At 39.8% G+C, this 14,241-nt stretch overlaps 2 protein-coding genes across 3 annotated transcripts in view; one reads left to right on the forward strand and one right to left on the reverse strand.

The window, feature by feature from the left end:
* samd4a (sterile alpha motif domain containing 4A) overlaps positions 1 to 4,323 on the reverse strand; it is a 43,299-nt gene extending 38,976 nt beyond the window's left edge. For both annotated transcript variants that reach the window (XM_026377846.1, XM_026377845.1), the window contains exons 1-2: positions 4,165 to 4,323; positions 2,399 to 3,127 (exon numbers count right to left, since the gene is read on the reverse strand). In XM_026377846.1, coding sequence (XP_026233631.1) covers positions 2,399 to 2,594 — 196 coding nt within the window. In that variant the 5' untranslated portion in view covers positions 2,595 to 3,127; positions 4,165 to 4,323. The remainder of the gene's footprint in view (positions 1 to 2,398; positions 3,128 to 4,164) is intronic.
* A 2,336-nt stretch (positions 4,324 to 6,659) lies between these two features.
* Positions 6,660 to 13,830, forward strand: ero1a (endoplasmic reticulum oxidoreductase 1 alpha). Its single transcript, XM_026377848.1, has 15 exons — positions 6,660 to 6,852; positions 7,936 to 8,055; positions 8,161 to 8,244; positions 8,621 to 8,662; positions 8,887 to 8,963; positions 9,293 to 9,366; positions 9,554 to 9,674; positions 9,994 to 10,055; positions 10,158 to 10,184; positions 10,267 to 10,359; positions 10,827 to 11,073; positions 11,339 to 11,408; positions 11,906 to 11,992; positions 12,190 to 12,326; positions 12,769 to 13,830. The coding sequence occupies exons 1-15, from the start codon at positions 6,784 to 6,786 to the stop codon at positions 12,827 to 12,829; spliced, it is 1,371 nt and encodes a 456-aa protein (XP_026233633.1). The 5' UTR covers positions 6,660 to 6,783; the 3' UTR covers positions 12,830 to 13,830.
* Positions 13,831 to 14,241: the final 411 nt, after the last annotated feature.

The raw sequence follows: 14,241 nt of genomic DNA on the forward strand, positions 1-14,241 counted from the left end.
CATGCTGACCCCTGTCCACCATGACACAAACCACCAGGAAGATTAAATGTTGAAGCTGATGAATGTATTAAATAATGAGGAATAGTAAAATGTATACACAATGTAGATTTCTGTTTGGGTCCTAAACATATTCTGCAAAACATACTTGTCAAATTCCTCAATGTGCCTCTAACATAGCTGTGGCAAGAAATTCTTACGAACTGGAAAACATTCATAATCAATACAAGACCAGCACAAGTAAAACACCAAACCGATACATTAGTCTTATCTTAGCACATAAGAACTCAAACAAGCTACCACAACATACCAAAGGGATCACATAACCAGACAACTTTCTCAGTCTCTCTCCTTTCAGCAGCATGTGTCCTGACGTTAACTCAGTGCTGAAACAGGCCCACTGATCTGAATCTTAGAGGAATTAGATGAATCAGTGAACGGGAAGCAACCACAAGCTGACACAGGTGGTTGAAAAATGAAATGTGTGGGCCAAAGTTCAGTCTAGGAGGTAAACACAGTGGAAGTAAAACCAGCTTAACTACTGACATTGTCTGTATGTCCATGTCTTATTTCCATAAATACCACTGGATCCAAATGTTGTTAGTTCAGAAATGAAGATTTACACAGACTGTAAGATCGAAATATGACTGTGACTCAAGTTTCACAACACAGATCACAAGCTTGTATCTCTTTGAATCACACATTATGTAATGCAATATGAAACTCTCCTTTAGCCTATTTGTATTGAAATTAGACAGCTACCTATGTTTAACACAGGAAAACATACAGTTATTTGGCACTACTAATTATATACCCAGTTATAAATGCACCTGTGTGCATGTCAAAAAGGAACACGGCTGAATATCAAAAGTGGACAGAAAAGGGCTTTGCCATTACCATGTAATTATATCATACAATACAAGCAAAATTATTCTTTAAGTCACAGGCTTTTTCGTTCAGTTATTTCAAATAAATAACAAAATCTAGCTCCATCCACCCACAGACACATTTACTTCATGCTTCATTTCCACATATGCCACTGAATCAAAATCTCGTTGGCTCAGAAATGACAATTTACATAGAATGTAAGAGTGAACTATGACAGTAAACTCACATTTCACAACAGAGATGACCAGGCTGTTAAAAAAATGAAAAGCTGACATCCCCTGTCTCCACTAGCTTTCAATCTCTTCAATCTGAGGTGATCTGATAGTCTGAACCAGGCAAACTTTGGGAGGAGATAACCGATTAAATTTCATATACTGTCTCCAGCTTTAAGTTAAACAATAACAAAACCTGAATTAACTGTAGCCACTGCCCTTTATAAACCCTGATGGAAATACGTATGAGTGTGACTGCAGGGCAGGGCAGGGCTGATGTCACCCAGTAACATCCACTGCCTCAAGAAGCACAGGGTTAGCTAACAGATGTTTGACTGCATGCAGATGTTACCATAGGTGCACACAGATGCCTGCTCTCCATCACAGCAGCAGCACTTCGTTCTATTTTTCATGAACTCAGTCGGTTGCCAGGGTTTTTGTTTCCATGGTCACACTGCAGTCTGATGCAACAAAACCCAGCCAAAACCCCGTTGGATGCCTTGGCGCAATGTCAACACAGGGAGCGCTACATCACTATAGGTTGGCACACTGACTGACATCTCCAGCCAGCCACACCGCCAGCTGAGCTAAAACTATATAGAACTCTAACCTCCTCCCACAGTAATCTAGACTGGCTGCAGCTCACAACACCGTACATGTAGTCACTGATTCAGCAATTTATTACTCTTGACGCAGGAATTTTCTGACAGGAAATGTCTTGTGTGGTGAACATACATGTGTTATTTTCAGGGGCAGAAACGACAGTGCCTTTATGAATACTTGCCCTTGAAAACTAAAAAAGGAACAAGTGGTGAAATGAGAAAAAGTTGTTAGATCTGTCTGATTTAACTGGTTGCTCTGCCCGCTTCTTTCTTTTAATTCCCAGCAACAAATAAATAAATACATACATTATTTTTAAATACTTTTTTATCCACATGGGGAAATTCTTGTTGGACAGCTGCTAAGTTAGGGGTGCTATCACCCAGATATATGTATTTATATATATATATATATATATATATATATATATATATATATATATATATATATATATATATATATATATATATATATATATATACACACACACACACACACACATATTATTTGCCAAAATAATAAGTGTAAATGTAACACACACACACACACACACACACACATATTATTTGCCAAAATAATAAGTGTAAATGTAACATGTCATCATTGTTTATTGCCCTCATAATTAGTGAAACATGTAGTCTGAGAAACTAATTAAGTCTGGATTACTAATGCCTGTAAATACATCATCATGACGGTCCTACCTGGATTGTTGGCCTCTCCCTCCAGGACCTGCAGTTCAGCACATTCAGCAAGGGAATGCTCTAGACAGAGCTGCAGAAATCGGGCCTGGGTCCGACTCACCCTCTTCAACAAGGACAGAAGAGCCACGGTCTGCTCACACTCATTCCATCCCTTAAACCAGCTGGCTAGTACACCCACCTGATCGCGAAACATCATGGTCTGCGAGGCAGGTTGAAGGCAGACTGACTGTGCTAGTGCCGGGCTAGGCTGAGAGTTGTGAGAAGTGACTTAAAGAGCAACCTCTCCCAACTGTACACTGACAGTTTTTGTAAAACTGGCGGAAGATGATGATGATCTTATCAGCTGGATGTTGTTTTCTCTGGGGTGGTCAGTCAGTCGTTGAAGTTCAGCTGAAGCGCTCTGTTGCCATTCTTAGCTCTGTCATTATTAGCTGGGACAGCAGGGCATCATTCTATGTTAGGCACCGGAGTTTCTGTCACTCACGGCCACTGTTGGATATATTCCTGCTGGAGGGGTTTCTGCAATGCCTTCCCCTGCCTGGTAATCTCTGTTGGTGGAGCGGTATGAGTTGCTCTTCTAGATCAGCATTAGGTGATATGAGCTGCTCTCAGCTATTTGGTCGCTCCCAAAGGGAGTGATACTTGAGGAGTCAGCTTTCTTTCAGCAGACGCTGTGTCACATCAGCCTCAGCCTCTCTGGCATTTTTCTTCAGGGAATCCCTCTTAGTCCTGCAGGAAGATGTTGCACGTTAGGAGAGGGGAAAAACAGAAAAAGGTTTCACAGCCAATGTTTCCAGGGCCTCTCTGTACACATCTGACCTCCCTACTTTCATGCTCAGGCTGTGACTTTTCCCGTGCACTTGAGGGGAAGGAGCCTCGTTAGAAATGTGACGGTGTCCCTGTTGCTTCAGCTCTGCAGATGTTGTGGAGCTGCAACCGAGCTGCTCCGGAGACACCAGCCTTAACACAAACTCATACATGCATTTATAGTTGGCCTCCTCGACGTTGCCTATGCGCACAGGCTTGTGAAATTCACCGCCGAGACGAAAATAAAAAATGTTTTGTTTCTGGTATCCACCCATACCTAAAAATACAGCGGCTGGTAGCGGACTAGCGGCGCTGCATCCCGGAATTTTCCGAAGGAAAGACGCCGGTTTATCGACGGCGGCCGCTGGCTGGGCTGGGAGCTGGAGAGACGGGGAGGCTGTAGCGACGTCCCTCCGTTATTTTAATTACAGGTTAGTCTCATAAAGCTGTATTTTAGACAGAGGGTAGACTGTAGTGGCGAGTTTTAGCCGAAGAGTGAGCTAAAAGCAGGCTCCAGTTTTAATCGGTCGCTGTCTAAAACTGTCACTTTGCTTCATCAGCACCCAGCGATTGACCGCTGCTGGATAATGGTGTGTGTGTGTGTGTGTGTGTGTGTGTGTGTGTGTGTGTGCAGTTTACTAAAAGAAAAAGTACATCCATGAATGTGTCCTCTCATGTTGTGTAAAAGCGTCTAACAAGTGTAACTTTGACACAGTTAAGAATAATAATAATAATTCCCAGCCCCGTTAGCAGTAACACTAACTAACCCCTGACTGCTGAAATACGTTAACGTTAGCTAACGGTCGGATCAGACAGAGAGGCTGGTTTAATCCTTCTTTTCTTGGGTAAATAGTCAAACAGAAAAAAAGAAAGTGCACAAAACAAGTGAAACAGATTTAGAAACTTCAGCCTGAGTGTTTGAATTGTAGGTTAGCAGCTCCGAGCCTGATGCCCCTTACCTCCTGGCGCAGTTTGCATTGTTGGGTTTGTCTTGGGACGGGCGACGGGCTCGACTCTTTGGGGATCGGTGCCCCTTCACTCCGGGTCTGAGGGATTTGCCATCTTAGCTACCTTCTCCTCTCCCTCCCTCTCTCTCTCTCTCTCTCTCCAGCAGTCGGCTGCTCTGCTCTAAAAGAAGCGGGTCGACTACAGGGACCGCGGTGAACCACCGCCTGCTACACTTTCAAAATAAAGTCCAATAAATATCTTCCACTATCATTACTGAACTCACCGAAGCTGCACAACCAACCAGCCAGTAAACAGAATGGCAAATGTAGTTTGTGTTTGTCTCATAAACACTAAATGGCCAAAGTAAAACAATTAATAACATTTAAGAAGCAGGTATAGGTATCAGCCAAATGAGAGTCAAGTGATAAAAAGTGGCACCCACCAGTAACCCTGCATAACATTACAATATTATTCAATAAACAAAGAAGCCATCACATACAGAAACACAAAATTAAAATAAACAAATATCATTAAAATAATCAGTAAGTAATAGTCTATCTATCTAAGTCCATTTGTGGAATGCATACGAGTAGTTCAGACAAACCTAACCTAAATCTGTCTGACTAAAACTCTTTGAATTTGTTGTGGTTACAATATTCACATATCTTACAGCATTTCGTCAGTGTTTTTGTTTTTATTTTTATTTTTTCAGACACAGCCATCGTTTCTACCAAATCACAAGAAACACCGGCGCTCTTATTTTGAAAGTAGGGCCCGTCGGCTTCCGGCTGCATTAAGGTGGTTTTGGCGCCAGGGGGCTCGCGCTGCTGTTTCCACATGCAAGTCATTAACAGCGGAGCATGACGTCAGGGGCTTGGCAGCGCGAGGAAACACCGAAACAGAGAGCGAGGGGGGGGGGGAGACGAAACTGCAACTGAATGAAGGAAAAAGAAAGATTTCCACACTTCACAAAGTCCACATCCAAGAAGGAACGACGCTGTGTGCGGTGAACTGTGTCAAACAGGTGCAGCCTCCACCCTAAAGGACCCACACACTGCACTATGTCGGACCCTCTCCACTTCCTGTCACTTCCTGCCAGTGGGGGCTTGTAGTTAATTTAAGAGCGACCCCCCATCACGGAGACAGTGCTGAGGCCTCTCAGTGACTTTTAGATGTCCATGTCACATAAACTCCTCCGATCACACGGTATGATGGAAAAAGACATTCACAAAGTGGTCAAATTAAAACCTTATCATTAAAAGAGAAGATCAGACAAACACAACAATAGGAAATAGAAATAGTAGAAAATGTTTCGTTCTTGTTGTTGTTGTCTTCAATCATCATACTCTCACATTTATTTGTGAAGTTTCTGGACTAAACAATTCCCTAACTCCAGTGTTAGTAGTACATGACCTCCACCAAACTACCACAGCACCAGTGACACATCATTATTAAGAGGCTGACGTCATATTTCTATGTAACAGTCATAGGGGACTTACTTGAGAATTTGTTATTTGCTTATTTTAATGCTACTTGTCATGTTTCAGTAATCTAAGTGGAAAAGAGAGGTTCCCCCCAAGCGTCTCACATGATTTTATTTCACCTCAAATATTTCAGAGGAAATAAGTGAAAAAACAAATAGTGTATTGAGCTCTTGTTTTCTTTCTGTTGATTATCTCACCAGCCCTTAGATTTATCTCGTGACCCTTTGGAGGGAACCCACCCCTAGGTTGGGAACCACTGGATTAAACTAGATACTGTACTAGTCAAAATTAGTTCCACCTAATGCCTCACTGCCTGTACCCCCCCTCCCATTTTATTGGTATTTCTTTAAATTGATATAAAATATCAGGTGGTTTGCAGATAATACTGTTAATGTTGAGATAGGCGTCATTCATAATTGCGTTGCACTAATAAGAAACATTGAATTCGAGTTCATTTGAGTGGTTTGTACCTTTCAGTGAAAAAGTAAATAAATAGCGCCGCCGTGTGGCTGACGTTTTCATTACGTTTAACTGCTGCACGTAAACAGACAGGGTTAAAACAGGGGGAACTGCTGCATGTTTGGTTTGTACATTCATATGATATTATAATAATATTTTATAATATTATATTTTTAAAAAATGACATTTATTTGAAACACCCAGTTCCAAACTATCGTCTAGTTTCAGCGCTTTTAGTCAATCTAAATATTCACAGTCTGATATTAAATTCATTTGTATATGTGGATATTCTTCACATTACTCTACTGGATCTAATTATAGTCTAATAAATTGAAATACTAGTCTGTTTATGTCGGATTATTTTGAGTGACCGGGAAGAAAAAAGCCCTCAAATTAAAAGCTAATTATCTTAATGTCATGTTCTTGGCTACCTGCGTTTAAACGCGAAAACACGCTGCGCAGGTTCTGAAACGGTGTGAGTCTGACGTGTGATTAAAGCCGGTCAGCTCGTCACGTATCACACGTAGCGGATCGGAAATGAGGAAACACGAGGAAGCAAACTTCACATCCTCCCTGCCTCCTCCCACCTTCTTGTCATAGTGAGACGTGAGGCTTCGGCGTAAATACATAGACTCCTGAGTGTGGGATCGTGATCAACGGAGGTCTGTGCAGACAGAAGAGGTCGTTATGAAGCTGCTGGTCTTCCTGCTCCTCCTCCAGCTGTGCGGATCCGCAGACTGCAGGTGTTTCTGTCAGGTGAGCGGCTGTAACTCACCGTAACATACAATGAACTGACCCCGATCGGTGTTTGTGCTCAGCCTGCTCGTTATTCTGTAGTTTCGGCTCTAATGTTACTTTTTGTTGTAATGTTTTGATGTTTTATGTCATGTTTCCTTTTTGCTTTACTCCTTATTACGTCCGCCACTTCCTACAGGGAAACCAGTCGCCTGAGCACCACCTGAAGTGTGATGATGAGAAAAATAAAAGTTAGAAATAAATGAAAATGAATGAATGTAACGCTAGAAGCACTCCAGTTTCCAGCAGCTGTTTAACAGCAACATTGTGTAAAATTGTATGTACGTGTCAGCAAACTGTTGATTATTTATACATGAGCAAATACAGGTCAGCATTAGCACAACTTCAGAGTCTTGTCTCTGGCCACTCAACTCTCTCTATTCTTATTTATCTATGCCCCACAGGCATGTCTTAAATGTATTGAAATCCTGAGATAAATGCTGGATCTGATTCTGTCACTCTTAAATCCTCCTAGTCTCTAACTTCATCTCTGTGCCATGTGTTGCTGGGCAGGTAGAGCTGCACCATGGCTTATTTCCTGAAAACAGCTGATGGGACTTAGACTCAATGAAAATGTAAAAGTTACAAACAGTACAAGCTCAACAATGAGCTGATATACTTTAAAATGTGCTGCACAGCTTGTTAATGACAGTGTGACAGATAGTGATAGTACTGTTTTAGAATTCCATCTAACGAATAGAAGTGAAAGAATATTATATTAAACAATAATGGAATAATTAGTAGGAGGGAAGCAGCTCTCTGAGGTGTGATCCTCATTATGGTACCTGAGTCATCAACCTCAGTAAGTTTGAAAAACCTATGATTGGGTTTTACAGAGACTGTGTTACAAACTGGGAGGGTGGAGTTTGGTTGATTGGGTATTTACCATGCTGGGAGTGCCTGATGAAATAATGCTGGCCAGTTGAATTATGGGAAGTCTAGTATCCAGCAAGACACTCTTACTGACATGCACGTAACACGAGCCAGAGAGGGAAGTCTTTTAAATCATTTCTTGTTTTTTTGTGTTGTCTTTATGTCTCTAAGGTCACAGGTAACCTGGACGATTGTGCTTGTGATGTAGAGACCATCGACCACTTCAACAATGACCAGCTTTTTCCTAAACTTCAAAATCTTCTGGAGTCGGACTATTTCAGGTTCTACAAGGTAAGGTGGACTGACAGACAACACACACACACACACACACACACACACACACAAACAGAGCAACACATTAACCAATCTGTTGCTGGCGATCTTGATCCTCTGCAGGTGAACCTGAATAAGCCATGCCCATTTTGGACATCCAGCAGTCACTGTGGTCTGAGGCACTGTGCTGTGAAGCCCTGCTCCCCCGTGAGTTCCTGCTTTGATCTGAATCAATTACAGCTTTCATCTGCACATCCACAAAGCATTAATGGGATAGGTGCATGATACAGGAGAACTCCATTAACTTGCAATACAAAACATACACAAGTACTGGACCCATCGCGCCATTTTAGTTTTTTATCAATGTTTTGACCAGTTTCATGTTTTCATGAAACAGGAGGAGAAATGATGAGGAGCCAGTATAGAGCTTGTTATGTGTCAGGACCTCCTTATGATAGAGAAATAAAAAAATCAGAATATAAATAGACACATAAGCATAAATATTGTTTGTATTGTTTATCTGATCTCCTTGCTATAAACAAGCCAATCGCCTTTTATTGACTGACTAAAACTCTGCTTACAGAATGAGGTGCCTGAGGGGATCAGATCACCCTCCCACAACAAGGTGAGTTAGGATCGGCTTGAAGAAAGCAAACTGGCCGTTTGAGGGGAGGATTTTGTAAATCCCAAATATAAGTATGTTTATAATATAACAACTTGAAGAAATAGAGTTCAGATAGATTTAACAGATAAAGAGTTAATATCTAATAGTTTTACTCTATAACTGTGAAAAGAAAATTAAATATATTGATTAATACAGAATGTATTAAAATCAGTTTATGTTTTCAGTACTCAGCAGATGCAAACAAGCAGCTGGAAGAGTGTGAGAAGGAACAGCATCTCGGAGCAGTGGACGTCTCTTTAAGGTGGGTCTTGTTGGTACCTTTTTATTCTGCAGACTGGATTCCACAGATGAGCACATGTATGTTGATTGACAGTAGTTCTTCTCACATGGCTCTTGAAACGTGTTTTGTTATGAAGATAATGTCTGGACTGCAGAACGTAAAAAAGTTTCTAAGAGTTGAGGTCACAACGCATTACACCCACATCGGTATTACTGTGCAATCAGATATTAAAACAAATAGGCTCATATAGTGGAGGATGTGAAAGCTGCTTTAAAGGATGTTGTGGTTGCAGGTTGAATTTCTGACTTATGCCAAACAGGAGAATGTGTCTGGTCTTTTGTCTGTTTCAGTGACGAGACTAGAGAGGCTCTGCTCGACTGGAGCAAATACGATGATGAGGCAGAACGCTTCTGTGTGGTTGACGGTAATATTAAATGGATTTTTAAAACACTGTGTTCTGAATAAACCAGGCTCTCCAGCCTGCTCCCATACATCCTTCATTTAAACCTTGACCTTTTATTTTCATTTTCATTGGCTGGTATCAAACAAGACTGACGAAAAGAAGTTGTACTACAGTAGTAACTTAGACCTGACTGTGTGTGGTTCTGCAGATGAGGCGTCTCCAGACTCTCAGTATGTCGACCTGTTGTTGAACCCCGAGAGATTCACAGGCTACAAAGGACCAGAGGCCTGGCAGATCTGGAACAGCATCTACGAGGAGAACTGCTTCAAGTAAACACTCAAACTACAGATCAGTAGATGCTTCTGATTTAAGATTTTGGCCGTTTTATCTTATATAAGATAGTAAAACTGGTAAACTTTTTGAAGCAAGCTGTGTTTTGATGCTTGTGGATCATGATCAGCATCAAGTAACAATAAAACCACTTTGTGGTTTTAATCTTGTGGCTGATCAGTGTATAAATCTTGAAATAGTGTCGCAGTGGCACAAGTTTTCCTTCATGTTCACAGTTGCTATTAACAGCAGAATGCTAATCTGCACAGTGTTCAAAGTACATTTCTCTAAACCTTTTCTTTTATTTCCTCCTCGCAGACCATACACTGTCAAACGACCACTACTTCCTGACTCCTTCCGTAGCAGCTCAGGAGGTGAAGGTGAGAGGTCTTATACTAAAACAAGCTCCATGATTTTCTTCTGTCGGACTGTCAGTTTCTTTTTGTCTACATGTCTGACAACAACATTGGTTGTCTTTGCAGCAAGGAAATTCTACAGCTGGCTGGATGGTAAGTTTACATTTCAACTGCAGATGACCTACTGATGGAGAAAGATTCTGTTGTGAAATCTTTTTCTGTTTCTGTCCCTCAGGTCAGTGTGTGGAGAAAAGAGCCTTCTACCGGCTCGTCTCAGGCCTCCACGCCAGCATTAACATACACCTGAGTGCCAGATACCTCCTGGATGGTAAGACACAAGCCCTCAATGACTCATTTATTCTCCTTTTGCATCTTTTTGTGTCCCTGTGACTATTCGTTAAAACCACAAAAAGGTGTGGCTGTTTGGGCAGCCCAGGTTTCACAGCTGTAAACAGCCTGAAAACATACACAATGAGATATTATTACCATTTATTATGAATAGTTCAGTGCATGCTGACACAATTTTAGTGTTATCTAAAATAATTCATCAGGCATCTATAAAGGTGTGTATTTTAAGTGTTTGTATGTTAATAACACAGCATTTTTGTTATTTGTTTCACATGTTATATTTGCACAGCAATGAGTTCATAAATCATTATATCCCAATCCCTACTGACTTCTGGAACTTCTATGACTCTTTTCCCTTCATCAATAAATTAAAATCCACATAGAAACAGACAGAATTACCATCATTTTGAGTTAAATAAAGGATTTTGTTACACTTCTCGTCTTCAGACAACTGGTTTCAGAGGGAGTGGGGTCACAACGTTACAGAGTTCAGACAGCGTTTCGACTCAGAGCTGACGGCTGGTGAGGGGCCAAAGAGGCTCCGCAACCTCTACTTCCTGTATCTGATAGAGTTGCGAGCCCTCGCCAAAGTCCTGCCGTTCTTCCAGCAGCCGTCCTTCCATCTGTACACCGGCAGACCCGAGGAGGACAAGAAGCACAAAGAGCAGCTGCTGCAGATCCTGCAGCTGGCCAGGTCAGTATGTAACATGAAGATTTAGTAGATTAACTGTGATATTTATTTTTCTATTTTCTGTTTTCATTTCTTAGTGTTCTCTATCCAAAAGACATTTATATTTATTTATTTAGACAGTTATATGGTCTCTTTAAAATTCCAGGGTTGCTACTGTAAAGGTGCAGGTGGTGGGAGTGAAATGTTAGTTTCTACAATCTACATTAAAATATTTACTGAACAGGTGACACGTTTGTTGTGGTGTCATTCTCAACTTTCACTCTTTCAGATCTTTCCCTTTGCACTTTGATGAGAGATCTCTGTTTGCTGGGGATGAAAAAGAAGCAGCCAAACTGAAGGTCAGTCACCTTCTGTTGAATTAACAGACATTAAACTGATGTGGAGATACAGTAATGTTTTATAAGATAGACAGCACATGGCTGTTTAGGTTCATAATGAAAAGAACATCTTCTAAAGATAAAAGATAAAAGAAAAGTAACTAAAGGAGTAATTCAGCTGTATTTACATTCTGCTTGACCTAGATGAAACGTATCTTAATACACAACATGGAGCCATCTGAACGTCCTCTTACATGCTGTGTTTAATGCTACTTTTTTATATCTGAATTAAGCGTCCACTACATTCAAAACATTTCAAACAGAAAGTATTTTGATGGATAGATGGCGAAGCATTAAATTAATATATGGTTAATCACAATCGCAGTAACATGAAGAGATGAATGTTGATAAAGAAAGAGATCAAATGATGACAAGTGATATAATTTAGGTGCTTTTGATTTTATTGTGCATCAGTTGCTCCCTATTTATTTATTCTTTATCTACTGTGTTTACAACAGGAAGACATTAGGCTGGCCTTCCTAAACATCTCCAAGATCATGGACTGTGTGGACTGCTTCAAATGTCGACTGTGGGGAAAACTTCAGGTGGGTCAGGACGCCTAAAGAACTATTTTACTCTTCTTATAAAAACAGTGTTCAGTTCAGTTCAGTGCATCAATACAATCTTTGGCTAAAAGTATTTTCAATAAGCAATTTCAGCTGTGTGTTATGATGTTTGAATTACATTGGGATTTGCTCTTTGTTTTGATCTCTCTCTCTCTTTGTCTCTCTCTTGCCATTAGACTCAGGGATTAGGCACAGTGCTAAAGATTTTGTTTTCGGAGCGACAGATTGAAGCTCTGCCCATGTCAAGCAACCAGCGACCCAGTTTCCAGCTTAGCCGACAGGAGATTGTCTCTTTGTTCAATGCTTTTGGAAGGTGAGAGTTTCTCTGCATCACATGATGATTTGTATAACTTCTAAAATATTGTATGCTGTGACTTCATCGATTGATTATTGCCACCTTCATCTCACTATGGATTTATTTACCTTATCCATAGGTTCTTGGTGTTTTTGTGTTGAATATCTTTAAACATCCTGAATGAACAAGTCAGGTTGATGTCCATTTAACCCTTCTCTTTATCACAGACATTATTGTTAGGATATATCTATATAGTATATGTACAATTCTTGTAACAATATGAAAGATTGTAGACAGTGTGAACTGATATTTTAAACACAAGTTTAACATTTAAATACCCAGAGCTTCTCTGAACAGGTTATAGTTTATTTTTTATTCTGATGAGAGCAGAAGCAGTTTTCTCAATATAACACATTCACACCTCCAGAGCAGATGTAACTGTTCATAAAATGTCCCACAGGATTTCCACAAGTGTTAGAGAGCTGAAGAACTTCAGATCAATGCTAGCAGAGGAGCGGTGAGGAACCCAGCTTCATCCATCAACTCCATTTATGGGGTCTGTTTGTAACTTCAAATCTTCAAAAACTGTGTCGCCCCCAAGCCACTTCAACTCGACTGTCATTTCAACTGCCTTAGTCCTGCTGCAATGTCATTTAGACTGCTGAAAAGATATCAGGGTCTGTATTTATCAAACTGGTAAAACTAACATTTAGGACTTATGTGAATATATTCTTTCTTTTTATTCCAAGTCACAAACACAAACGCATATTTTGACTTTAATCGGATGTGAAACCACTTTTTTCCCATCATATCAGGGGTAAAGGAAAATAACAAATCTGATGTTGACATAATCTGACATAGATTTCATTTACAATCACTGTTTCTTATCTGCACTTGTCGGTGTGTTACTACATTCTGCTGATTACATGATGTGTCTAATGTATTTTGTCCACCAACAGCAGTAATTCTTGCATAAGATGTTTTCTCTTCTTTTGGACCAATTCATATTATTTCATCTTTATTTTAATACTAATGTTGTCTTTTTTTTTTAAAGGAATGTACAAAATGTGACATCTTTATCTGTGATTGGCTGTTTCCCTTTGGCATTCTTACAAGTTTGATAAATACTGACTTTCATTATGAGATGTGGAGACACTGTTTATATATTAAGTCCTTTTTCTTGAATTAAAATCTAATCAGATATTTTGACAAGCCACATTTCTGCCTGTGCTTTAAGGTGTTATCATATAAACTGACTACATAACGCAGTCAGACCAGTCAGTGGCCTGTTGTTTTTGTAATTCTATTGCTGTCCTGGGGATGGCGCTGTTTGTAAAGAAAAGTTTAAAGTTTTTATATTTCCCCTAATGAACTTTGCTATGCAGATAAATAAAAGTTGTAAATGCTTTGAAACGTTTTATGGGAAGATGTATTGGAAACAAGAACATATAGTGTGTTGTGTGTGAAAATAATATATTGTTGAAATTAACATTTGTTTAATAAAATGTTTGAAACAGGCCGACCAGTGGTGTACATGCAATGTGAAGTGTATATGTTTGTCCACATTTGGAAAGTACAATTATTTATGAATACCATAAGTAATATGTATGTATATTTCTATAATACTTATTTGTAACATCATGCCATCTAATGCATTAGCGTAATAATAATTTACATGTGAATTCCAGACTAACCCTAACATGAATCAGGCCCCTAAATCTATGGAAAATGGATAAAATACCCAACAATAAATTAATAGAAATGAGATTAAAAGGCTGCAATAACCGAATAGAAAATCAACATGTTGGAAACAAACCATAGATTCTATGTTTAGGTTACTATATACATAAACGAAAACTGATAATTGAAACAGCTCATTAATAAAAATGCTTTTAAAAATGAAAACACTCTCATCATATCATTGAAAATTATA

The sequence above is a fragment of the Anabas testudineus genome, chromosome 3 (genome assembly GCF_900324465.2).
Source record: "Anabas testudineus chromosome 3, fAnaTes1.2, whole genome shotgun sequence".
In the NCBI taxonomy this organism is placed as follows: Eukaryota; Metazoa; Chordata; class Actinopteri; order Anabantiformes; family Anabantidae; genus Anabas; species Anabas testudineus.